This window comes from Zophobas morio, unplaced genomic scaffold, assembly GCF_036711695.1.
Source record: "Zophobas morio isolate AGI-343-1 ecotype UQ-CSIRO unplaced genomic scaffold, CSIRO_AGI_Zmor_V1 ptg000017l, whole genome shotgun sequence".
In the NCBI taxonomy this organism is placed as follows: domain Eukaryota; kingdom Metazoa; phylum Arthropoda; class Insecta; order Coleoptera; family Tenebrionidae; genus Zophobas; species Zophobas morio.
The window spans coordinates 6596217-6622820 of NW_026972122.1; the positions used below are offsets into that span (position 1 = coordinate 6596217).

Consider the following 26604-nt stretch of genomic DNA (forward strand, 5'->3'; position numbering starts at 1 on the left):
TATTTATTTATTTATTTATTTATTTATTTATTTATTTATTTATTTATTTATTTATTTATTTATTTAACAGAGAAACTACAGAGTAGAGGAAAAAAAATCCTATGGGTACTCTATACAAATTAAACTAAATTTTAAAGTTAACTAATTTAAAGTAACAGAGTTTGAGATAGAAAAAAAAATTCCGAACTTTTGCTTACGTAGGAATACATGCTATAGATTTTACAAGTTGCAAAATTAGAAATTAAAGATGTCTCAAAGTCCAAATTTATTATCGGAAATGAAAATTGTTACAAAATTACCAATTTTATACTCGTAACTCATTGTTTTCCATAAAAAAAAAATAGTGTAAATAAGTGCAACTAAAGATTTTTTTTTGAACAACAAAGATTCTTTTGTGTCGTGTTTTTGATCTGTGCTGTTCGGTCTTACGAGGGAGTTAACACAGTCCGTCCATTAGTTGTTTAATTTCTTGTCTCCTTTCCATTCCCTGTAAATCTTCCGTTCCTCCACTTATCTAATTGAATTTTAATTAACTGATAGATTTTCTTTTTTCTTAACCATTGTTCAGTCTTTCTAAACCGATTTGTTTTTAGCACAACAATGCAAACTACGAGTAAACTTTTTTATTTGTCGAGCGCAAAGTAAAGAAACATTGTAATCAAGTCCATCGGGCGACTGGCCAAATTCTTAATTTCTCGATGTGTCATAACCCCAAGAGTACGAAAAATAGGTCTCCCGTTGTCTTCTATCCGGATTTTTATTAGAATTAGACAGATAATCTCGGAAACTAATGGACCGATTGTTGTCAAATTTTGTATAATGGTGGGAATATGTTAGATGGTAACGCGCTAACCAAAATTTGTCTGCTCATCCCGCCAACAATGGAATGACGACATTTTCAAATTTTACAATAGTAAATGTTATATAAATTTTATAAGATAATATACTCCTGCTTTTGTGGTTTATAAATCTGAATTTTTACTTTAGGCAAATTTTTAGAAAAAATTCAAAATTGTTTTACAGTATTTTACAATTCAACTTTAAAATTTCTAAATCGAGCGTTTGGAATCTTGCAAATGTTCTGCTCGACTTTTCGATTTCTCGATTTTTCAATATTTCGAGATTTCAATTTTGGGGTTTTTCAACTTTTCGATTTTTTAATTTTTCGGTTTTTATATTTTAGATTTTTCAGTGTTTTGATGTTTCGTTTTCTCAATCTTTAGATTTTTCGAGTTCTCAGTTTAAGATTTTTCTGTTTTTCAATTTTCCGATTTTTGAAATTTTTGATTTTTCGATTTATCGATTTATTTAAATAAATTTCTCGATTTTTGACTTTTTGATTTTTCCAATTTGGACCATTTAGATTTCTCAATTTTTCGATTTTTCGAGTTGCCAACTCTTCGATTTTTAAATTTTTGGTTATTTTGATTTTCAGTTTTTCGATTTCCCAATTTTTCGTCATTTCAGTTTTGGAATTTTTCAATTTCACGATTTATCAGTTTTTCGATATTTTAAATTTCCGATTTTTAAATTTTGGATTTCCGTTTTCTCCATTTTTCAGTTTTTCGATTACTCAATTTTTTGATTCTTCACTTTCTCAATTCTGCAAATTTTCAAATTATCGATTTTTTAATTTTTCGATGACTCAATTTTCCGATGTTTCGGTTTTACGATTTTTCAATTTTTCGATTTTTCAATTTGTCGAGTTTTCAATGTTTCAACTTTTCAATATCTCACTTTCTCGATTAATCGATTTTTTTATTTTTCCATTTCTCGACTTCTAGACTTTCCAATGTTTTGATGTTTCAGTTTTTTAATTCTTTTTTTTAATTTTCGATTTTTCGACTTTTCGATTTCTCGATTTTTCAATATTTCTAGATATCAATTTTGGGATTTTTCAACTTTTCGATTTTTTAATTTTTCAGTTTTTATATTTTAGATTTTTCAGTGTTTTGATGTTTCGTTTTCTCGATCTTTAGATTTTTCGAGTTTTCAGTTTCAGATTTTTCTGTTTTTCAATTCTTGATTTTTCGATTTATCAATTTATTTAAATAAATTTGTCGATTATTGACTTTTTGATTTTTCCAATTTGGACCGTTTAGATTTTTCAATTTTTCGATTTTTCGACTTCCCAATTCTTCGATTTTTCAATTTTTGGTTGTTTTGATTTACAGTTTTTCGATTTTCCAATTTTTTGTCATTTTAGTTTTGGTTTTTTTAAATTTCTCGATTTATAAGTTTTTCGATTTTTTAAATTTCCGATTTTTAAATTCTGGATTTCCGTTTTCTCCATTTCTCGGTTTTTCGATTTTTCGACTTATTAATTTTTCGATGTCTCGATTGTTCAAGTTTTCCATTTTTTAGTTTTTCGATTACTCAATTTTTCGATTCTGCACTTTCTCAATTCTGCAATTTTTCAAATTATCGATTTTTTAATTTTCCGATGGCTCAATTTTCCGATGTTTCGGTTTTACGATTTTTCAATTTTTCGTCTTTTCGATATCTCAATTACTCGATTAATCGATTTTTTATTTTACCATTTCTAGACTTCTAGACTTTTGAATGTTTTGATTTTTCAGTTTTTCAATTCTTCTTTTAATTTTTGATTTTTCGACTTTTCGATTTCTCGATTTTTCAATATTTCGGAATTTCAGTTTTAGAATTTTTCAATCATTCAATTCTTTAATTTTTCTATTTTTCAACTTTTCGATTTTTTAATTTTTCGGTTTTTATAGTGTAGATTTTTAAGTGTTTCGATGTTTCGATTTCTCAATCTTTACATTTTTCGACTTCTCAGTTTCAGATTTTTCTGTTTTTCAATTTTTAAAATTTTTGATTTTTCTATTTTAAAATTTTTGAATTTATCCATTTTTTTAATTTAATTGTTCGATTTAGATTTCTCATTTTTTCGATTTTTCGACTACCCAACTTTCCGATTTTCCAATTTTTATGTTTCGATTTTCAGTTTTTCGATTTCCCAATGTCACTTCAGTTTTGAAATTTTTCAATTTTCGTTTTGTAATATTGTATTTTTATTTATGTATGTATTATAATCTTATCCTGCTATTGGGCTTTAAGTCCATTGGGCACTATATTGAAATAAATAATGAAATAAAATAAATTTCTCCATTCATCAATTTTTCGATTTTTCAAATTTCCGATTTTCCAATTTTTCAATTTTTTAAATTTGGATTTTTGTTTCTCTATTTCTCGGTTTTTCGATTTTTCGACTTCTTGATTTTTCAATGTGTCGATTTTTCAAATTTTCGCTTTTTCATTTTTTCGATTTTTGAATTTTTCAATTTTGCAATTTTTTTGTTTCGATTTCTCGATTTTTCAATTTTTCGATTTTTCATTTTTTTTATGTTTTAATTTTTCAATTTTTCAGTTTTTCAATTCTATGATTTTTTGATGTTTCGATTTCTTGACATCTTTGTCGATTTTTAAAATTTTTCCACTTTTCGAGTATTAGATTTCTTCATTTTTCAAGTTTTCAATTTCTAGAATTTAAAATTTTTAGATATTTTATTTTTTCGATTTTTGGACTTTTCGAATTTCGATTTTTCGGTTTTTCAATTTTTCTATTTTTTAAATTTTTGATTTTTCAATTTCTCGATTTATCAATATTGCGATTGTTTAATTTTTCGATTCTCGTAGTTTTGCGGAATATATCTGTTTATCCGCCAAAAAAATTGATGACGTCATCTCAAAATTTGGCCCAATAAATCCTACATAAAATGTGCAAAATATGATGAGACAATACTTGTGATTTATCATTGTATTATTTTTTAGAAACGCTTATACAGGGTGACTCGAAAAATTTATGAATAATTCAGTTTATTTTATTCATTAAATCAACAACAATTCACTGCATTTCCCGAAAATTTGAAAATTAGATACTATTATTATTATTATTATTACAGTGTATTTATCCAAATTGATATACGTGGTTATCATAAAAAATAGAATTCACAAAATCAATTTTTTTATTTTTTTCGTTATAAACAACGGTTGTAAATAACTCTATTATGATATAAACTAAAAGAATAAAACAAATTATCAGATTCACGATTGCAAAGATAAATCAGAAACCTCATTAGATCTTTATTTTCAAAATGGCGGCCGACTCCTGAGTCATGACAGATTAAGTGTAGGTACACAATGCAATATTTTTCAACGAAACAATGAATGCTGAAAGGTACCAAAACAATTTGTAGCAACCCCTCATTGACCAGCTGCATGATGAATAATTGAAGGACGGATATTTTCAGCAAGATAATGCCACCGCCCACAAAATTCGTGAAACAATGGAACTGTTGCATGCATTCTTTCATGAACGTTCGATAGAATATTTTCCTCCAAGGTCTCCAGATTTAAAGCTTCTCGATTAATTTGCTTTTCCTTGTTCAGACATAAAGACAATGTGGGTGATTCATAAAAACAATATTCTCACAGAGGTTTAAAAATTAATTCCACAGCCGTTTAGACGATGTTTTTTTTCATACTGTTGACTTTGCGGTTTACTTTGTCCTCGACAGTTTCACATATTTTACACGAAAATTCTCTGTTACAGGTAGCCGACTTACGGGAATTCGAGGAATTCGCTGACTACTTCCCTGACCTAGAGCAATTTCCTCTATACCAAACCGCCCTTCGACACCTCGAGAACGGCGGAATTCCCTGCAGGACCCTCAGAACGGAACTCGTCAAGTGCGGTTCGGACGGAGAATATCTCGGCAAACTACACTGTCTACGTCTAGCTTTCCAGAATATTCTCAGGGACAGAACCAACTACATCTGGTTCGCCGACGCCGGCCGCCAAATCCTGGCCGATCTGTTGCTCTATGCGGACAGAGACCCCAAGGACTTCCTCATCGGTTACGAAGAAATGCTGAAGTACATCCAGGAGGGCAACAACTGGCGCGAGGTCGAAGAAGAACTGAGCATGAAGGGAGTAAAAGCTCTGACCTTTTATGACGTGGTGATGGACTACATCCTCATGGACGCCTTCGAAGATTTGGACTCGCCGCCGTCCTCAGTCACTGCCGTGGTACAGAACCGATGGTTGTCGAACGGTTTTAAGGAAACAGCGTTGACAACGGCCGTTTGGTCGGTTTTGAAAGCGAAACGACGGATGCTGAAGTTTCCGACTGGGTTCATGGCGCATTTTTATACCATTTCGGAGCAGCTTTCGCCGCTGCTGGCTTGGGGGTTTTTGGGACCCGACGAACTACTCAGGGATACTTGTGTATATTTTAAGGACCAAGTCATGGGGTTTTTAGTTGATATTTTTAATTTTCAAAAATGTAGATATACTAATGTGGAAGAGTTGGCAGAAGATGTTATACAAAACCTTAAGATTAGGATAGAGAATATTAGTCAGAGGTTGAGTGCCCAGTCATAGTTGTAATTAAAGTTGTTTTTTAAAGTTTGAAGTGCCCATTTCGTGGGTAGGTTGCCCCAGAGGTTTTGTATATACAGAGTATGAAAAATCTGGGGTAGGTTGTAAGATGTAAAGGAAAATAAATTTTACTAGGTGTACATTCCCGAATGTAATCCTATGAAGTCCATTGAGTAGTAGGGGCGAATATTAAAAGTACGTGTTCATATGCGTTTCCACAAAAGCCTGTCTAGTGTAACGTTATTTTTATGTACAATAAAGTATTGGAAACATGAAATGATATTATTTCAGTTTCTTGCATTCATGAACGCAAAGCATGCATTTTGTTCTGAAATCTATTGGCTTGTGTTTCATGATAATACTTTTAGAAATATTTAACGACGTCAAGAAGAGTAATTGAACCTTCAAGAGATACTCAGGTGTAGTTTAAATTTATTTTATGTAAAGATTTCGTTAGATATCTTCTGACATTTTTTTTTTTGTTGTCTTGACTATTTTGTTCATGTTTGGTAAAAAATGAAAACGCATTCCATCAAATTGTGTTTATAAATTTAATTAATTTCTTAAAATCACATCAGTATTATCTTGAAGAATCTTTATAACATCTACAAAATTATAGACTTTGTATTTGGTACAGAAATATTAAATAATCAAATAATAAATTAAATACACTCCAAAAAACTTGTTGGTAATTTTCAAATCATTACATATTTCCTATCCCTTATCTTTGCTTTAGAAAAAAATCGTGATTTGATTATTTGTGGACCTTTTTATATTATTTTAATTAAATTTAAAGCTGATTTCCAGAATCCAAATCAGCGTGAACAGCCCTTTAAGTACGGTGTTTCGTGTAAATGCTCCTTAATATAAATTTTAATAACATGCTTTTTAACCTCACTTTTTAAATGTCACTAATCAAAATATAACCTTAATGTGTGACATTCGTGTTTAGAATTGATTAAATAACGTTTTTAGTTTTTAAAGAACAGCAAAAAATGGAAGTAGATACCGAATCGCCATCCACAAGTTTCGTGAAAGATAATTCACGTAACCAAACGAAATTGCCGAAACTACATTTCAACAAAGAGGACAAAAACACCGGCAACTGGTTTGCAAAAAACAAGAAAAAAGCCGAAAATGAGCTTGATCCGAAACACATTGTCCAAATTAACAAACATCTGGTACGTGTAGAATACCCCGGAGAAGTGAAGAACGTGGACCGAGCGATCGAAACTTTGGGAGGAATACATGATATAGAAGAAGTAAGTTATCTAAATGTAATACAACGTTACTATTGTACAATTACAGAGCGTAGCCGAACATGGTCGTAAACTACAGCTTAATTTTCATAACAGAAATAAGTACAATAAAGGTTGTTTCGGTGAAAAAGATTTTAAACCGGGAATTTTGATTAAAGTGAAAAAACCAGCACCAGTTGAAGCACAGAGCGATAACGCTAGTCAAGAAAATATTAAGTATGAATATGATATCGAGGGAGTGTCTGTGATAAATTTCACCTTTAATCGTAAGTAGCTGTTGAATTTAGTATCATTTTACATTTACTGTGTGTTTTAGGACTCTGTGACTTTCAATATTTGCCACTGGTTGCCAAATATCCTGAAACAAAATCATCCACAACTGAGAACATCTATGAAAAGATTCTACCCTCTCATTTGCCCAATATTGACTGGCTGGAGTAGGTGATTTTATAAATATAAATATATTTGTGTGACGTTTTCTTCTAGAACTGACGGTGCCAAGAATATGGATCAGTTTTTGCTACCTGTGAACTTCTCACACCATGACAGCGCCCAAACCAAGCAACATGTAGACAACAGTGATAAAAATGAACCAAAATTAAACTTGAAAGGGGGGACAAATCCTGTCAAGTTAAATCCAAAGCAACAGAAAAATGTTTGCAGGATATTTCGCAAGGCGAGGCAGCAGATATCAATTTTTGTAGCTTTTAAGGATAAGGAGATACCTACAAAGCCCCTGGAGAGCGCTGTTAGGATGTTGAAACACCGGAATTTGGAGAATGGTGTCTCCAAGATCAAACAGGTGAGTCTCTTCATGTAGTATGTTTCATTATTTTCCTTCTTGAACACTTGTCTTTGAACTGTATTTTTTGGTTTTGCTTTATATTATTGGCTAAAAAATGGAAATTGAAACTTCATTTTATCACATTGAAACCAGTTTTCAGTGAAAGTAGAAAAATGCTATTGTTACGTGTGTTAAAGTTAGTAATGAGCTGACCATGATCAAGATATTAAGTTTAACATCAATAATAATATTTTTGCACTCATGACCTTTTTTGATGGCTTTCGCGCATTCACCAGGGTGCGGGAGTTCGAACTTCCCGCACACGTGCATTTTAACTTTCCGTTGTCATGGTAACCTTAAAATACTCGGGTAGTGTCAACATTGTGACGTGTTGACGGCGCTGTCAATGCCGTTGTTTATAAATAACTCACAGTTAATCTCTTAAGTTTAAAGATGTATTCGTTGCAAAAAATATTGTACACAACACGTTCGTGAGCCTGCTTCCCGCATTCACGCAAATGCGTCACTCCCTTCGGTCGTGCCGCAAACAAGCGTTCATGCGGGAAGCAGGCTATCCCGAACTAGTTGCGTAAATTACTATTTCACTATCATTGATATAAATAATAAAAGAAATGGTACCCAATACTGATCCTTGAGAAGTACCATAATATATCAAGGTAGACAGGTCGACGATTTTACTTTCTCTGATGAGTATAAGGTTATTGTTCTTTCCAATGTCATACAGTGCCTTAAGGTTCAAATTCACCTGATCTCAAAAAACAACTGTAAGATAATTTTATTTGTGATGATAATAATAATAATCATCCACGAGCAATATAGAACCTGATAAATCACTTGAAGGAAAACATCTACAAATTTTTGTGTTGGTAATTCTGAATTATTGGCAGCAATGCTAATTTGTTACTTTAGAGTTATCAGTTTTGACACGAGCGCGCCTAACAACAAACATGTTGAGAAGATGGCAGCTACCGACTTGGTGACATAAATGTCAATTTGACAGTGAGGTATGCCATCATTAAATTTTAAATATGTTGCCAACTGTTGTTCACTTTCAAAACGGATCAACATTTAAAAATAAGTCTTGAATTATACAATTTACTATTTCAAAAATCTCGAATGAGAAGTTATTAAATCAAAATAATAACTTAGGAAAAACCATCCAACCTTTAAAAAAATTTTATTAAAATATTAGGCCTGAATCAGAGAATTTCTGACACGTGTTTTAAATTTTTCAAAGGCGGTTTCGCGTTTTTTTTTTGTGCCGCTAAATTTAATTTCAAAACGGGATGCTACAGTACTAATATTATTAACTGTTTGCGAAATGTTATTATTTATACTTTAACCCACCTTCTTAATCAACCCATGGGGATTTGTATCCAGATATATAAAAAACAAGTTACAGAAGTATAATGGTGATTCTTATAAAAATTTATACAGAGTTTTTATACCAACCAAGGGTCCAAAATATTGACGAAAGGATGAACATTTATGAAATTAAAAGAGACTGAACCTTGAATAAAATGATGAACAATTTCAACATTTATTGTGATGTTTAACCACAATAAATTTAGACAACTAGTTATAGAGTGTGGTATTTGTGGTAAGTCCTTGGGCATTTAGTAAAGTTCATATAAAGTGATAAGCGGCACGTTTCCATGACCTACTTCGACCCTACAGTCATTTATAGAAACCCTGTATTTAGGTGGTTTACAGCATGTCATAAGTGTGGCTTAATTGCCCTAAGTTTAGTATTTTCTTATTTAAATAGTAGATCGCAATAGGGAGTAATTATCGATCTATAAATCTGGGTACCCCACGAGGCTGTCTTGCAACACCTTTGCTTTTTCTAATTTATATTAAAGACATGAAAAGTACATATGTTTATGGCAAATTGATACTCTGGACCTGCGTTATTGGACCGTTTACATACAAAGGGATTTCCAAATGTAGTGTATCCCTTCTGCAACAAAAAACAAGGCCGAAAATTAATTTTATTCCTGTTGAGTAAAATATTATTCATTTCATTCAGAGCAGACATCAATCACTGAAATGGAGATAGGGTGGGTGGGCGGGGCTAATTATAACCTTCTGTTGAAAGAGAATGAAAACTAATAGAATCTAGAATATGAAAAGAGAAAAAAAGGCGCCCCGCCCACCCGCCCTCAATTTTCTTGGAGGAAATGTCATTTGCCAAAATCAGTTTTATCTTAGCAAGTACAAGTCCCGCCCATCCCCACTCTTCCCATTCTAAGGACTAATTTTATTTTTGTTTAGTATAAGATCATTCATTTCATTCAGGGCAGACATCAATCACTGAAATGGAGATAGGGTGGGTGGGCGGGGCTAATTATGTCCTTCTATGGAAAGAGAATGAAAACTAATAGAATCTAGGATATGAAAAAAGAAAAAAAGGCACCCCGCCCACCCGCCCTCAATTTTCTTGGAAGAAATGTCATTTGCCAAAATCAGTTTTATCTTAGCAAGTACTAGTCCCGCCCATCCCCACTCTTCCCATTCTAAGGATTAATTTTATTTTTGTTTAGTATAAGATCATTCATTTCATTCAGGGCAGACATCAGTCACTGAAATGGAGATGGGGTGGGTGGGCGGTACTAATTATGTTCTGTGGAAAAACAATGAAAACTAATCGAATCTAGGATGTGAAAAGAGAAAAAAAAAGCGCTAGTCGAAACTTTTTTAGTATACTATTTGCTATCAGGTTTATTTCTTATTTCGTGCACTTAAAAAAAATGTAAAAATTGCCATATTTCAATTGGCGATACTGGAAAAATGATAAGAATTTCCAAAAAAATAAGGCTGAAAATTAATTCTGGATGTCGAAATCTACAAGAAAATCTCTAGCTCAATTTCGAAAATGTGTCAAAGCCAGTCACATCTTATGGATACCAAATCAAATGATCTAACTTGAGTGGGAACACAAGCTCGCAATTGGCCGCAGACGTGAAACAACTGTCAGTTAAGGGTGAAAACCGTAGCGAAGCCGAAAAAAGGCGCGCCCGAAAGGCACGCGGAATAGCTGTCAGGGCCCGGTGTCACGCACAGTGCGAAAAGGGCAAAAACGCACACTGAATCATCATTCAAGAGAGAGTTCTCCAGATATGGGTGTGAGCCTCACTTTCTTAATGGAAGATTCCGCCAGGGGGTAACCCAGGTAAAGTGTGAGGGTGAGGAACCCCAAGCTGCTTGGGGCTCGTTAGTAGTTAGAAGATCTCACTCTGCGGTATGCACTATCCGAACCTTGACACTTGTCCAGCGACTACTCGTGGCTCCCGCGGTAACTCTAAGGCTCTTAGAAGCCCAGAATTTTGGGCCCCTAGTTGGGTCATCAATGGAACAGACACAAGGAGTAAGAAACTTAAGGTTGCTGGGTAGACAGAAAGACGGAAGGAGGATCTGAGGTAGACATTTGACCTCTTCAGAAATCCTGAATATCAGGATGGCTAGCCAAGAGACCTATGTTTACAGAAAGGGTCAGTTATTGCTGATTCTATCGAATGTAAACCCGGGACATACCTCTACTTATCCAAACGGGTACAGAACCTTCCTTTGGAACACCTGTGCTTTAGTGATTTGGAGGTTGTCCTTGTCAATAGAGTGTTCTGCCAATTTACCGTGTATGACTCTTCTGTAATGCCATCCTGAACTCAGGTTTAGCAAGGCTGAGGTATGACCTCTCATGACGGGATGCGATGTTAATTTACCACACAGTGGGAAGTGGGAGTTTTGGTATCAATTCTAAACGGGGGCTCTCCTGAATTACCTACCTACCTTCGCCACTAAACTGAAGGAAGAGCTTATTAAATCATTAGAGCTGGCTCATGAAATCAAAGACTAGCATGTGTCGACAGAACCGAGTTCATCGGATATTCGATACATCTTATTTTAGCTTTCAAAAGAATCAAAGTCGGAACGGGAGGATAGAGATCCAAGAGCCACAAACCGGGAAGACTCTCGCAAAAAGGGTCTTGGGGTTGCTTATTACAGTCCGAAATGTAAAAGAAGCGGCAGAAATGGCATCTTGAGACATAAGACCATTGTCTAGTTTTACAAGAAGAATTTCCAAAACGTAACGTGTGGCCCATGGTAACCTGGCTCCTTCGGGACCGGGAAACCGGTAATAGTAAGCGTTATTTCCGCATGGGAGACGTACTTTATAATATGGAACTTTATTTTTTTTATATTATGGAACAAAGAAGCGAACACCCAGCCTCTTTTGCTTTATGTCAACTCCCACCTACCCGTGGAACAGGTTGTTTTTACAAATCTGATCTCTGGCTGAAGCCAACTAAAGCCTTCAGTTTCTCATAGTAGGACTGACAATTTGGTAACGAGTACTTTTACCGTTTATTATTTAACTGGTGAGAGGCTCTGGGGCGCCTAGGAGTGAAAGGGAACCAATGGGTTGCGCTGGCAGGGGGATATTTGTATCCTAGCCCTCCACGAGTCAGTCCCACCGGTACCTGAAAGCCAGGGAGTCCTTTCTGAATAGCCCGAGACAGGTATGAAGTGGTAGGGACTCCCACGACTGGTCTGTCGAGCTGATAGTGTGCACCCAGGTTCAGTCCTTTGAACTGGATTGACTCAGGTTTTGAAGGTTAGTTGTGAGTTAACCTGTCCCGTATGGCAGGCAAGGAGACAGTGGAACCTCTAAAGGAAGGCGCCGTGTAGGTGGAACCCATGGAAGAGAAGTTTTATATTTATAATCCCGAGGCGGAGCATTTGAGTACTGGTAAAACTCTCCTGCGTCATTAGGGAGTTATTTAGGTAGTATGATGACTAGAGCGAGTTAACTCACCAGTTGTGCAGTTCAGCAACCACCACTGAGTTACTCGCTCTTCTCACTTACTTCAGGAGTCTTGCAAGGCAAAGCCCCTGTGGCGAAGATTTACCAGTACCTACTTGACCAAGGTGTTGGCCCACATTGGTGTTGGACTCGAGGGATAGTGAAAAGTTTCTTAATGGTGGTTGTTCCTTCGGGGAAACCTTGAAACCTTAAAATCTTCAGGCAAACAAGGCGGCAGCTCTTTACTTCCAGGATTTGCATGTGCCCCATGATAGAACTTTCACCTCAGTAGGCTGAGACCCACTGCAAGGAAGAAGTTCTACAATAGGGTTCAACCTGACAAATCACCCAATCCTTGGCAGCTGTATAAGAGGGCTAAAAAAAATGCACAACACATAAATGGAAGGACGTGTGTAGGAAGGTATATAATCTTCCGCAAACAGCAAGACTTCAGAAGGTTTTCAGTAAGGACGCGTCTAATAAGCTTCACAGTGCTCAAGGAAGACACTTTGAGCCTCATATCAAGTACGCACTTCCCGAATTCACGAGAGTGAAACGAACATGTGCAGAAAACACAAATCACACTACTTCTCGAGAGGTCTAGCAACTTGCACGTAAAATTACTCCATTTATTATAAATCAGTGAGCATGGATGATATATTTCGAGGTCTATTACAAAAGAGACTCTCTATTAAATTACTATTGCATTTTTCAAGAGGTTGCCCCATTCTGGGCTGGGTACCCATTGACTAGAGGGAAGTAAGAGCTGTCTTTATCCCTAAACCTAGGCGTACTACGTATACCGAGGCTAAGAGATTGTCGGACTTGTTCGGGAGGACGGGATGAGTTACTGGGCAACATGCTTCCACGGTGGGAAGTCTACTGAGTCGGTTCTCGCTAATGGAAACCAACTCCATCTTCAGGATGGAGGATGATAGCAAAATTCCCGTTGTAATACCAGATTACTCAAGAAAGTACTGATACCTTCACGAGGAGAATGGAAGGGACATACCGAAGTCATGACTCAAGGCATTACCTCTTATGTTGAAGGTTCGGTGTCCGGAAAGGGATCGGAGTCCAGCGTATACTCAAGTGGGGCAAATATCAATGTCTCGATACTATTGGGTAAACATACCAGTGTCTTTCAAGTAGAAATGTTTGCTTTGATTGAATGTGTGACAAAATGTATGCAGAAGGCGAATCTGCACTTTCACAAATAGCCGAGACTTCAGTGAGGGTTTTGTCGTTTGTAAAATAAAAAAGTTGTGCTCATCTATCTACCTGGACACATGGGCCTTAAAGAAAATGAAAGGGCCAACGCTCGGGCTAGAACTCCGATAAAAGCTTTTTTCAAATCACATGATATTTATTTAAGATGAGCCTGTAAATTGTGTCCTGGGCTTTATTCAAGACACAGGACTCTTTTAGGACTCGATATTATGAGGGGACACAATGGACCAAAACGCCTCCATGTGCGGCTCTATACACTGTGTTTCAAAAAAAAGTACCTTCTTGAAGGAGCACACTTAGAATACTTTAAACTTCCCTCGTTTAAATTGACCTTGAAGAAGTTTGAAAGGCCCGCGAAAAATTCAAAAATTCAAAATTTGGCCTTCGCTGTGATCGTCTAACAAATGGGAACCTACGTTGTGTTTTTTTTTTTTTTCTTGAAATGTGGCGGGAAGACGTTCTTTCATACAAGTGCATACACTGCGTGTGATTCGAGAGCGCAAGAAATAATAGACAAAATTGTTTTAGAGGGGGAGCACGGCACCCCCTCGCAGGAGGAAAGACGCTGCGAAGATTTACTCCTCAGCGCAAAAACCCCCTTTTGTTTTATTCCCGGACATATTACATTTCAAACATCTTAAGACATATAAAAAAAAAGGGACACTTGCGAACTGACAGACATACACATATGAAAAACGAACAAACGCAAAATTCTGTACATCTGTTTGGAATCAATGCAAATATTTAAATATCACAAATTTAATAAAAACAAAGCAAAATCCGACTTAAGTAACTGGATGCAAATACACAAGTTATTACGGGCGTGTGGCGGCAGATTTTTAAAGTTACGGCAGTTAACAGGAGCACAACAAGAGTACCCCTGGGCATTCTAGCATAAGCGTAGTTTGGGGCTACCGGTCTGGGGCTGTTCTCCCTCCACGACGGTGATTCTATCTATCACAAGGCCTACCCGCACGCATATCTCCATTACGAACGTGCCCTGGGAAACTAGGCCGCTACGATCGCAGATCCGTAGTTGCGTCTCGGCTAGCACGAAGCCGACAGCGTTACAACACCGGTGATCGCCCCCTGACTTTATACAAACCCGCGGACTTGTGCAGGTGACGCGCTCAATCTCGCCAGCTCGACTAGGAACCGAACTTCACTTCTGCCACGTTTTCTGTGTTATTTAACCTCAATTCCATTTTTAAATATTCAATCTCTTATAACTCTGATATTAACAACAACTAAACAAGTGTCAAAGTTTCAACAAGCAATAAACAACATTTAAATTCGCCATACAATCTTGTGAAAATTTAAACAACAAATAATTCTTATGTGAGATTAAAAATGGGACATCAAACAATTTATATGATAGAAGCATTCATCAACAAAGTCCTATTTACAAAACAAAACTTAGCAAGGATTTATGAAACAAAAGATCAGGTGTGAAATAAACTTGTACAAATATAAATATTATGTGAGGTTAAAACTGTAGAACATGAAATTTACGTTCAATTAAAATTATACAACAAATAAAATTACTGAAGTTAAAACTGTGAGATTGAAAAATATTATATGAGGTGGAAAATTGCAGAGTTAACAAAATTTACATGAGATTAATATTTGCCACACTTTATCAACGGTTCAAAGAAAGAGTTTACGTTATGTCAAATTAAATCATGATCTAAGTGATTGGTTACTTCAAAAAAACAATTTACTTTGAGAGTTTAAAATACCGCGAACTGGTTAACCCAACAAAACACATAATAAACAAACACAAAAATATCCAATCATCGCTCCGAGGGAGAAAGCGTCTCGGTGATGTAAATTTTAAAATCGTTGCGAGGAATTGCCTCGATGAATTAATCATGATAACGATGATAACCACCCAAGTGAAGAAATTATCATAACCCCCGCCAGTTCGCAGTATAATGAACTTATTTAACTGCCGTAAATGAACTATTCGCAATCTTGTGTGAAGAATTAAGAAGTGTTATAATGTAACACTTACGTATATGCATCCAGAAACTTATTCGTAATTAAACAACAAGGTGTTTTCCTGACTAAGTGAATTTCATGAAATCTTCTAGCACGTGGTTTATTTAAATAATCCTGATTGTTAAATTGTGTTTACACTAGCTGACGATTAAGAAAAACTAACTTGATTGGTGAATATACAAACAATGAAACAAATTTACAGCACGTGTTTCGCGTTGAACGGAAGTCCGCAAGTTTTCGATTAAAAGGCCGCAAGGATTAACCGCGCGGGTTGGGGACACCTGAGGGACGTTGGCTACGATTGATTGTCGTTAAACAAAGGCTTCCTCCCATTTTATTAACTACCAAACCAACTAATTTAAACCTAGCTCTTACCACGTGTTTACACTCACACAAGTACATTCAGACCAACCCTCCGCCATGCAGATTCTGTCTCTACCAACCCTCTAACTAAAATCCATTAGCGCTATTAATTGTCCGACTACCAAGCAAGCGTTTCCGTGCACCAGGTTGCCTATGTTTAACGATTTTTTTTGTGATTGATTTTTTTTTTTTTTTCAAATTCAAATTATTCAAGTGTGATTTCGCGCCGCTGTTAATTAATTTCAGCGCGAAAACTTTGATTTAAATTCGGTCACCACAGCGATATGAGTGTTAATTACGTTTCTGCTTTGATGTAGTTTGAAATTACAATGTTACCTTCTCACTAATAGCTGTTTGAAGAGAGACCAATCTGGACCAAAGCCGCCATCCGCCACATCACCGGTCTCACAGATGAACATTCCAGAATAATTCTCCCCATTGTTGCCTACTATTTCACCAACGGTCCGTGGAGAATCACCTGGGTCAAGTACGGCTACGATCCCCGAAAAGACCCAAAAGCCCGCATTTACCAAACCCTGGATTACAGAATAAGAACCGCAGGTACGTACTTCACTATGACCTTTCACAAACCCCACATCGAAACTTTCATTCGCAGAAAGCAGCAAACTAAAGGTCAGCGCGAAGAGGAGCTACGCCAGCAAAACCTCGATATTTCTAGCCCCCAATCAAACAAAGAAAGTCTCTCTTAAGTACGACATGTCCGCCAGACCGAAGATGGAACTGGACGAACGCTACTACGTTTTGAGACCTCTGACGCTACCACCAGCTAGGCAGATGTTCTATCAGTTTTGTGACTTGCTGATTCCGGAAATCCAAGATATGATTTCTAGGTTACCGGAGAGTAGTGGAGGTTTTTGCCATGCGAAAAACGGATTTCTCCCGGATAACTTTATTGAGCACTGTCGGCGTATTGTGAATGATCACGTGCTAGAAGCGGTTCAAAAAGAGTTGCTTGAGGATAAGAAAATACTACAAGAGAAGGTTTCAAAAGAGACTGAGAGCAAAGATAGTGGGTCTCACTTAGACTACTATAACCAAATGTTGAGCAACATTAAAAAAGGTATATACAGGAATGTAGGTTTTCAGTATAGTAAAATACCGAGGGAAATCGACCCTGAACAAGACATAGAACTGATCAGTCTGTCCAGTGACGAAGAAAACGACGAATACACAGTCGGTGAAATCATCCAGAGCTCAATGCCAGAGCGGTTAGATGTTGCGGAAGAAGAAGAGGAACAACAATCCGACGTCAGCGAATCTTCAGACGAAGCGGAAATCGACATGGATGCAGTACAAGAGATCAACGAGATGATATCCCACTTGGGTGACAAATTATACTAAACATTGCAGTGCTAGATTTTTTTATTTTATAAAATTTTAATTGAGCCTACTTAACGTGTATTGTATAAACCTTAAAAAAATATTTACTTGCAACACCTACGGCGTGCACGATAAAAATTTATAACAAAACAAGAACCGTAACAATACCCTAAAATTACATCTGCGGTAATTGGTCGATAGGAGTTGCGAATTTGAAATCTTCAGGGAATAAGCTGACTGCGTGGGGGTACATGAGTTTGTACGACTGTCTGATGGTGACGTCGGCCACTCCGGCGATGTCACCGATTTCTTTCTGGCTCCTTTTGTCCTCTGACGCCTGAAAATCCATTCAGTAAATCGCCAACCCACAAAATCATAGTGTATTTTCATTTTTCAGAGTTAGTAGCGTGCACAACTTAATAAAAACGTTCTGAGTAATATAAAAAAAAGTACTTTTGTAATAAATTAAATAAGTTCAACAGATATTTTTGACAAACTTCATTTTCTCATGTTATTTTTTTTTCGTCACACTATCAACCCAGTTCGTGACGTTGAGCTGCACCCTTTATTTACATAATTATCTTATATCACAGCTAACAAGGTCACTATAAGGTAATTAAAATTAATTAATTCAAAATAATTAAACGTAATGTACTTTTACGATTTGATAGAGTTTAAATTAACTTTTTTCGTCATACTTCGCACTATTAAACTTTTTTAATATCATAATTGAATTGTGGCTATTAAATTTGACACGAAGTTAAACAAGCGTATGCAAAAAAAAATTAATAACATTTAAATTTCTAAGGCGTCTTAAATAGTTCTGAAAAAATAACGTCTAATAATAATAATAATAAATCAATATTTTTTGTAAAAGCACAAATGATATACTGAACTCCCTTTTATGGCAACGTTGTTCTAGCAACCATTAACACCAGATGTATGAAAAAAGAAAATATTTTCAACTTCCATCACAAAACTCAAGTTTAAGATCGTCCATGAACATGGTGTTTATAATTTTTTATTACAGTTACATAAACAGTGACTACTTGATTTATTTATTTACTTATTTATGTACAGGTATACCATAACGTCAAAATTTTAATTGGTACTATGGTGTTGAAAATAATTATAATTAGTGAGTTTAATCCTCAAAGATGAAAGCGTAGCTGTTTAAACACGTTGACAGTTTGTTGACATTTTCGGTGTCATTTATGAGTTTACCTATTTCTTTGCTTACATTTTTGATTCACCCTGTATGTTCTGTCATTTCTTTCTTCATTATTGTACAATTGTACAATTATGTTTGATAATTCCCTTTTAAATATAGACAAATGACATTTTTAAAGTCCCGTAAGCAAGTCCTACATTACATTTTTCTAGAATTTCCTAGTACTTTCAAAAACTGCATCTTATGAAATGTTTTCTCGACGTTTCCTGACCCCCAGAGTACGAAAAAATAGGTATCCCGTTTCCGTCTGTCTGTCTGCCGTCGGTCCGAATTTTTATTAGACAGACAATCTCCGAAACTACTGGATTGTTGTCAAATTTGATTATTAGGAATATAATGTAGATGGTAAAACATCTTTACCAATAATAGGATGACTTCATCTCCAAAATCTACATTGGTAAATATTTTTTTAAGTTCATAAGATAATATACTTCTGTGGTTTATGAATCCGTGTTCAGTTTTTCCTTTGAATACGCAGATTTTTGGAAAAAAAAATCAAAATTGTATAACAACTGAAATCTTGCAAACGTTTTAAGGATATCGTAATCATGGTAAATCGTCAATCAAAATTTATTCGTGTATCCCCTTTCAAAAAATTGATGAAGTCATCTTAAAGTTTTTCCGAACAAATCCTCTGCAATATGCAAAATATTATGGCCCTATAATTATGGTTTATCAATGCACTAATAGATTTTAGAATTACATATGGTCTTAATACAGGGTGACTGAAAAAATTAATAAATGAGGCAATTTATGGTAATGATTAAAATCAATAACGACTCACTCCATTTTTCCGAAAATTTAGGAATATAGAACTATTAACAAGCGTGTAGCACGCTTCTTTACATTTACTTTAACATTATATACATGTGTATATATAATGTTTTGTCAAATAACCAAGAAAAACAAGATAAATTTCGAAACAATGTTAAAATTAAAATGAAAATTGCAACAAGCTACTTTTCGTTTATTTATTCAAATAATGGAAAAAATGGTCATATTTTCGAAAATTTTCAAAAAAAAAGTTAAAACGAGTTCTTTTCTTTTAGGAAAAAGGAAAAGTTTGCAGGGACATTTTCGTAGATTACGAATTTGAAGTTACTTTTTCTCTGTCGCTTTAAATAATGTAGAAAAATGAACAAAAAATTTTCAAAAAAACAAAATAAAGCAGAAGTAACATAAAAAAATTAAATTTATGGAGAAATCTTCATAGATTACGAATCCGATGTAACTTTAGTTTTGCTTCGTCGAATAACCAAAAAAACTGGATTTTTTCCAAAAATTTTCAAAAAATCCTTCAAAAAAAAAGTCATCTTCGTTTGAGAAAAAGCTTAAATTTACGGAGACATAGACAACGAATCTGAATTCATTTTACTTCTGCTTTTCAAATAACCAACAAAAGCCAGGAAATTTTCCAAAAATTTTTGAAAAAAAAAATTAAAATGAACACAATTTACAATGAGCTGAAAGATGAGTTCACAGAGTTTTTCGTAGATTACAAATTTCAAGTTATTTTTGTTCTACCTCTTGAAATAATGGGGAAAAATAGGGAAATAATTTTCGAAGAAAATTTTCAAAAAAAAAAAAAAAATTAAAACGTATGAGAAAAAGGTTACATTTATGGAAAATTCTTCATAGATTACGAATCTGATGCAACTTTAGTTCTGCTTCGTTGAATAACCAAAAAAACCTAGATATTTTCCAAAAATGTTCGAAAAAGTCTTCAAAAAAAAAACCGAGTCATCTTCGTTTGAGAAAAAAATTCTTCACAGACAACGAATTTGAGTTAACTTTAGTTCTGCTTATTAAATAACCAAGAAAAACCAGGATATTTTCCAAAAATTAAAAAAAAGTAGAAGTAGAATGAAAAAAAAAATTAACACCCAATCAGATTTAGGAATTTAACTCGTTACTATGGAAATTTGCAATTTAACACCTTTTAAGTTTAACAAGTTTTTACAAGATTAATAAAGGCAAAATCAGTCTTATCTTAGCAAGTCCTAGCCCCGCCCATCCGCCCCTTATTTTCTCAGAGGATGTCATTTGCCAAAATAAGGCTTATCTCAGCAAGTACTAGTCCCGCCCCCCCGCCCTCTATTTACCCAAAGGATATCTCATTTGCCAAAATAAATCTTACATCAGCAAGTACCATTTTAACTTATGAATATATCATTAAAGAATAAAATTCACAAAATTAAATCGTATAATTTTTCGAAAAAATTGGATTTATTTACCTTTGACCAAATTTTTGGTATCACAATTTTTCGTTTTTTTTCATTTTCTTTAATTCTTTTCAATTTTTGCCCAATCTATTGGTTTCATAGTTTTTCGTTTTTTCAACTCCCAAATTTTTCAATTTTTCATTTCTTCAATTTTTCGATTTACAGTTTTTCAATTTTGTCAGTTTCTCAATTTTTAATTTGTAAATTTTTCAATTTTTCAAGTTCTTGATTTTAATTTTTCATTTTGTCAAATGTTTCGTTTTCTAGATTTTATTATCACAATTTCGTTTCTTCATTTCCTTTATTTTTTAAGGTTTGTTTCGATTTTACAATTTCTCCTTTATTCAATTTTTCAATCTTTGATTATTCATTTCCTGGATTTTCCAGTTTTTAAATTTTGCAATTTTTGGATTTTCCGATTATCCGATTTCTTTCATTTTGAATATTTCGATTTTACAATATTTTGTTCTTTCGGTTTTGCACTTTTGAGATTTTTAAGTTTCTCGATTTTTAATCTTTCGATTTATCAATCTTTCAATTTCTTGGTTTCCAATTTTTAGATTTTTAAAGTTTTCATTTTACACTTTTTCGTTTTTTCATGTTTTATTTTTCAATTTTACAATTTTGCAATTTTTCCTTGTTTTTCTTTGATTCGAAAAGTTTAAAAATCAACACATTGAAAAATCAAAAACTTAAAAATCTGAAAAAATTGAAAATCGAAAAACTGAAAAAATGAAAAACCAAAAAACTGTAAAAATGCAATTCGAAGTACTGAAGAAACAAAAAACTGAAACACTGATAAACTAAGAATCGCAAATTTACAAATCCAAAAATCGAAAAATTATGGAATCGTCAAAAGTGTAAAGTCGAAAAACTTTAACACTGAAAAATCGAATTAGTGCAAACATTTTAAAATCCAATAATTGAAAAATAGAAAAATTATAAAACCGTAAAATTGAAAGTGTTTTTTTTTTTAATAATAATTATTAACACAATACATATTTAAAATGAAAATTAAAAAAACTGCAAAAAATTGAAGAAACGAAAAATTGAAAAATCCAAAAAGTGAAAAATTTCACATTGAAAAAAATCTATAAAATCAGGACATTGAAGAACCGAAAAATTCAACAAACAAAGAAAATGCAAAATTGAAAACTCGTGAAATTGCAAACCAAAAAACTGCAAAACAAAAAACTGAAAAATTGAAATTGAAAAAACAAAAAATGATGAAAATTTATTAAAAAATAGAAACATTGTACAGATAAAGAAAATAAAAAACCAAAACGAAAAATTTTCAATTTTTCATTTCTTCAAATTTTCGATTTGCAGTTTTTCATTTTGCAATTTTTCGATATTGCAAATTTTTCATTTTTCGATTTTGTCAGTTTCTCAATTTTTAATTTGTAGATTTTTCAATTTTTCGTTTCCTAAATTTTTCAAATTCTTGATTTTTATTTTTCATTTTCTCGATTTTTTCATTTTCTAGATTTCATATCACAATTATTTCGTTTCTTCATTTCCTTTATTTTTTTAAGGTTTGTTTCGATTTTATAATGTCTCCTTTATTCAATTTTTCAAATCTTTGATTACTCATTTCTTGGTTTTCCAATTTTTACATTTTGCAATTTTTGGATTTCCCGATTATTCGATTTTGCACTTTTTAGATTTTTAGTTTCTCTATTTTTAATGTTTCGATTTTTCAGTTTCTCGATTTTTAATGTTTCGATTTTACACTTTTTGCAATTTTTCCTGGTTTTTTTCTTTCATTCGAAAAGTTAAAAAATCAGAAAAAAATTGAAAAATCGAATAACTGAAAAAACGAAAAACTGCAAAACCGGAAAAATACAATTCGAAGCACGAAAGAATAAAAAAAAGATTGAAACACTGATAAACTAAAAATCGAAAAAAAAAAAAGAATTGAAAAATTGGAAAGAAAATCGAATCGAAAATTTAGAAATCCAAAAATCTAAAAATTACAAAACCGTAAAACTGAAAGTGCTTTTTAAATAATAATACTTATTAATACATATTTAAAATAAAAACTAGAAAAAATGCAAATCAAAAATTGAAGAAACGAAAAATTGAAAAATTTTCACGTTGAAAAAAAATAAAATCAGAAGATTGAAAAACCGAAAAGTTGAACAAATAAAGAAAATACAAAACCTAAGAAGCTGTAAATCGAAAATAAAGAAATGAAAACTGCAAAATTTAAAAATCGAAACATCCAAAACTTGGAAAATAAAAAAACTGAAAAATTTTAAAATGTCACTCGAAGCGTTGCATGTCGGAAAATTGAAGAAACGAAAAACTGAAAATATTGAAATTGAAAAAACAAAAAATTATAACATCAAAACATTAAAAAATGGAAACATTGTACAAATAAAGAAAATAAATAGGCGAAACAAAAAATTGCAAATCAAAAATTTGAAGAAATGAAAATTAAAGAAGCGAAAAATTGAAAACTCGACAAATTGAAAAATCGCAAATCGAAAAACTGAAAAAATTTAAATTGAAAAAATAAAAAACCGAAATAAAAAACTGAAAAATTAAAAACTGAAAACTCGAGAAATTTTAAATCGAAAAATTGCAAAATCTAAAAACTGAAGAAACGAAGAACTGAAAAAATTGAAAAAAAAATTATAAAACCCAAACGAAAAATTGCAAATTGAAACATTGAAAATTCGAGAAACTCTTAATCGAAAAATTGCAAAATCCAGAAATTGACAAGTATATAATATAGAGGTTATCATAAACAAAAATCGCAAAAATATTTTATATGTAATTCTCTTAAAGAAACAGGATTTGTTGGGCTGCACTCACATTTGAGCAACCTTTTAGTTGTTTATTTCTTTCCGAAAAAAGTGTATTGCCATAAAATTTCAAAAAATATACGTTGAAATATAAGTCAAATACTAACATACAGTTAATGTGGGAAGAAACGCAGATAGGGCTTGTGTATAGTATTTTTTCAATGGCATTGATCAAATAAGAATATGAATTAAAAAAAAACATGGCGTGCGATATTTTGGGTGAAACACCCTGTATTTAAAATATGTAAACAAGTATTTTAAAAACACCCGTTTTTTTACTTTCTCTTCATTATATTAAACTTTTGCCATGATACACTCACCCAAACTTATTGGTGATCATTTTATATTTTTTATTAACAAATCCCCAACAATTTTAGCACACAAAACCGGCAAAAAACAGTGCTCGCACTTCCAACCCAAACAACCCACTGTACCTGTGAAGCCATATAAATCGCAGCCGCAGCAACCGAAATGGGTGACCTTCCCGGCACTATATCCAACTCCACAGCCTTCCGCGCGATATGCGTCGCTGCTCGTTGCACCATATTGGGCAACCCCAGATTTGAACAAAACCGCGACATGAAGTCGCCGGTGGTGATGAGATCAACAGAAGTTTCGAGTGCTTTGAGAATCAATTTGAAACACCGGCCGATTTCACGTTTGCTGATTTTACTAACTGCACAGATTTCTTTGAAAGTTCGAGGAACTCCTTCTTGGCGACAAGCTATATACAGACAAGCCGACGCAATGGCGTCGTTTGAACGCCCCTTTAAATTCCTGCCATCGTGAACTTGCTTGAATAAATTGTTGGCACGATCCACTATTGTTCTAGGCAAGTTGATCCTGTCGGCCATTCCGTTGATTTCGCGGAATGCGTTGATTAAAGCACGGTCTGAACTGCTCATGGTTTTGCGATTTTGGTAACGGGCGACCCCGAAGCTGTCGAAAGATGCGTCACCTTGAAAAAATGTGTAATTGGGGTTGAGGTTCAAGGGGGGTGTGGGTACCTCGGCCTGGGCCTATCATTGTGGTTAGGTCAGATCCGTTGAGAAGGGGGTTTTCGGGCCCGCCGACACGAGATGGATCCACTCCGGATTTTTCATTACTGAAGGTTCTCCATTCTGACCCTACATCAATTACTCTGGAATTAGATTTGGTTAATGGGTTTGTGGGTCAGGGACAGGGTGATAATACCTGTCACCTACTACTAAGCCACATTCTGAGCAAATTTGGTCTCCCGCCCTGTAGTCTTCAATTAAAGGGGCATCTGGATGTGAGCTGCAACATACTTTGTTGGCGTCATACCTGCAAAATTATTTATTTGTATTCATAGATATTATGTTGACATTATTATGAAAATTTAATTTACTTACTGCGACGTAACTCAATATTAATTACAATTGTAAATTGTCTTACCTAGACGAACTCGCCATCTTGATCTATTGTTGTTTTGACAAAAAATTGACGGCAAATAGAGTGCAGTGTCGATAATACAGGTATCTTCTCGGGACGGATGACAGATTATGAATTGTTGGTTGCTTGTTTCATTGTCTTTTTTATTATTTTCGAATTTATTTTAGCTATTTTTGCTTTGCCTTTATTCAAATATGGATCTTTTCTATCCTTGAGTTATTAACATAGCTACAGTGACATAATGCAAAGAGCTCAACATAATTACGTTGGTAACAATTTGTTTCAAATCAATACTCCTCTTCAAAGTCCATTTCAAATCAATAACTTCATCTCGTGGCACACATTCTAGAAATATTTTTCTTTGGTAAATTTCTGATCTGACGTCTTTAAGTTCTAAGATTTCGTCAATTTGAAGGCCAACTATAAAATTTGATTTAAAAATTTTATTTTTCTGTTATGATCGGTATCCATATTGTTCAAAATATGGATAAACGATTAACCACATCACTAAGTTGAAGAGGATGATCAGATAATTATACAATACGCAACTATGGGTGCTCAATTCAGTGAATAACTGTTCTGCTCCGTACCACACGGTTAATAACTACTTGATCGTATTTTTTTCTGGAAAACACGCCCTAGAACTGTTGGAAGAGTATTACCAATTTTGCATAAAAATGCCAATTAATAAAATAAACATATTATATTTGATAAAAAAAAAAACATTATCTACTAAATAGTTCACAGTGTCAAAAGATTTTGTTTTAAAATATTGACTCGTACCATAAATTCATAGTGAACAACGGTTTGTCTAGTGTTCTCGACGTGTAGTCTTCTTTTCACAACAAGAACCTTAAAACATGTTTAAAATGATAAATTTGTAAAGCGAAATATCGATTTTGCAATTACGCTCCGCCCCTCGGTCTGACAACGAATGAAAAATTGGTCACGATTGAGATCGAGACGGATGGGTGAGGCTTCTCATTTATAGTTTTTTTTTTTTACTTAACACATTTAGTTTTCTTTACTTAAGAACATATTTTACATGGTAATTTCTCGTAGAATAATAAGAATTTTACAATTAAGCTGCGCCCCTCGGCTTACGACGAATAAAAAAATCATCAGAATTGAGATAGGGCGGGTGGGCGGGGCTTATATTTTGTCTTTTTTTATTAATATACATAGCCATCTTTTCGCAGCAAGAAACTTAAAACATGGTTAAAATGGTACATTTTCGCAAGGAAATATCGATACATTTTTCCTCTTATACAAATTTTCCATTTTAAATATATTTTAAGTTTCAAGTTGTGAAAAGAAGATTACACATATTAAAACAAAAAGGCAAGATGTAAGCCCGCCCACCCGCCCTATCTCAATTGTGATAATTTTTTTTTTATTCGTCGTGAACTAAGAGGGCGGAGCTTAACCGCAAAATACCTATTTCTTTGGAAGAAATTAAAAACATGTTTTTGAGTATGTGTTGTTCAAAGAATACTATGTACACTAAGAAAAAAAGGCAAGACATAAGCCCCGCCCACCCACCCCATCTCAAATGTGATGATTTTTTTATTCTTAGAAACTTAAAACACTTTTAAAGTGGTAAATTTTTTTAAGGAAATATGGATTTTACAATTAGGCTCCGCCCCTAGGTCTGCCAACGAATGAAAACTTCATTACTGTTTAGATCAGGGAAGGTGCGGGTGGGGCTTAATCTTTGGCTTTAA

At 33.8% G+C, this 26604-nt stretch overlaps 3 protein-coding genes across 3 annotated transcripts in view; 2 read left to right on the forward strand and 1 right to left on the reverse strand.

Moving 5' to 3' along the window:
* The window catches only part of LOC135130006 (mitoguardin), a 357387-nt gene extending 351709 nt beyond the window's left edge, over positions 1-5678 (forward strand). Inside the window, exon 5 of the mRNA XM_064057295.1 lies at positions 4574-5678. Coding sequence (XP_063913365.1) covers positions 4574-5404 — 831 coding nt within the window. The 3' untranslated portion in view covers positions 5405-5678. The remainder of the gene's footprint in view (positions 1-4573) is intronic.
* A 640-nt stretch (positions 5679-6318) lies between these two features.
* On the forward strand, positions 6319-17274 carry L(2)37cd (lethal (2) 37Cd). Its single transcript, XM_064057447.1, has 6 exons — positions 6319-6663; positions 6710-6926; positions 6977-7097; positions 7147-7462; positions 16214-16424; positions 16480-17274. Exons 1-6 carry the CDS (start codon positions 6397-6399, stop codon positions 17223-17225), a joined length of 1878 nt encoding a protein of 625 aa, XP_063913517.1. The 5' UTR covers positions 6319-6396; the 3' UTR covers positions 17226-17274.
* Positions 17229-24989, reverse strand: LOC135130118 (transcription initiation factor IIB). The gene is made up of 5 exons (XM_064057449.1): positions 24884-24989; positions 24662-24772; positions 24475-24608; positions 23902-24425; positions 17229-17541 (listed from the first exon to the last, which is right to left on the reverse strand). The coding sequence occupies exons 1-5, from the start codon at positions 24898-24900 to the stop codon at positions 17380-17382; spliced, it is 948 nt and encodes a 315-aa protein (XP_063913519.1). The 5' UTR covers positions 24901-24989; the 3' UTR covers positions 17229-17379.
* Positions 24990-26604: the final 1615 nt, after the last annotated feature.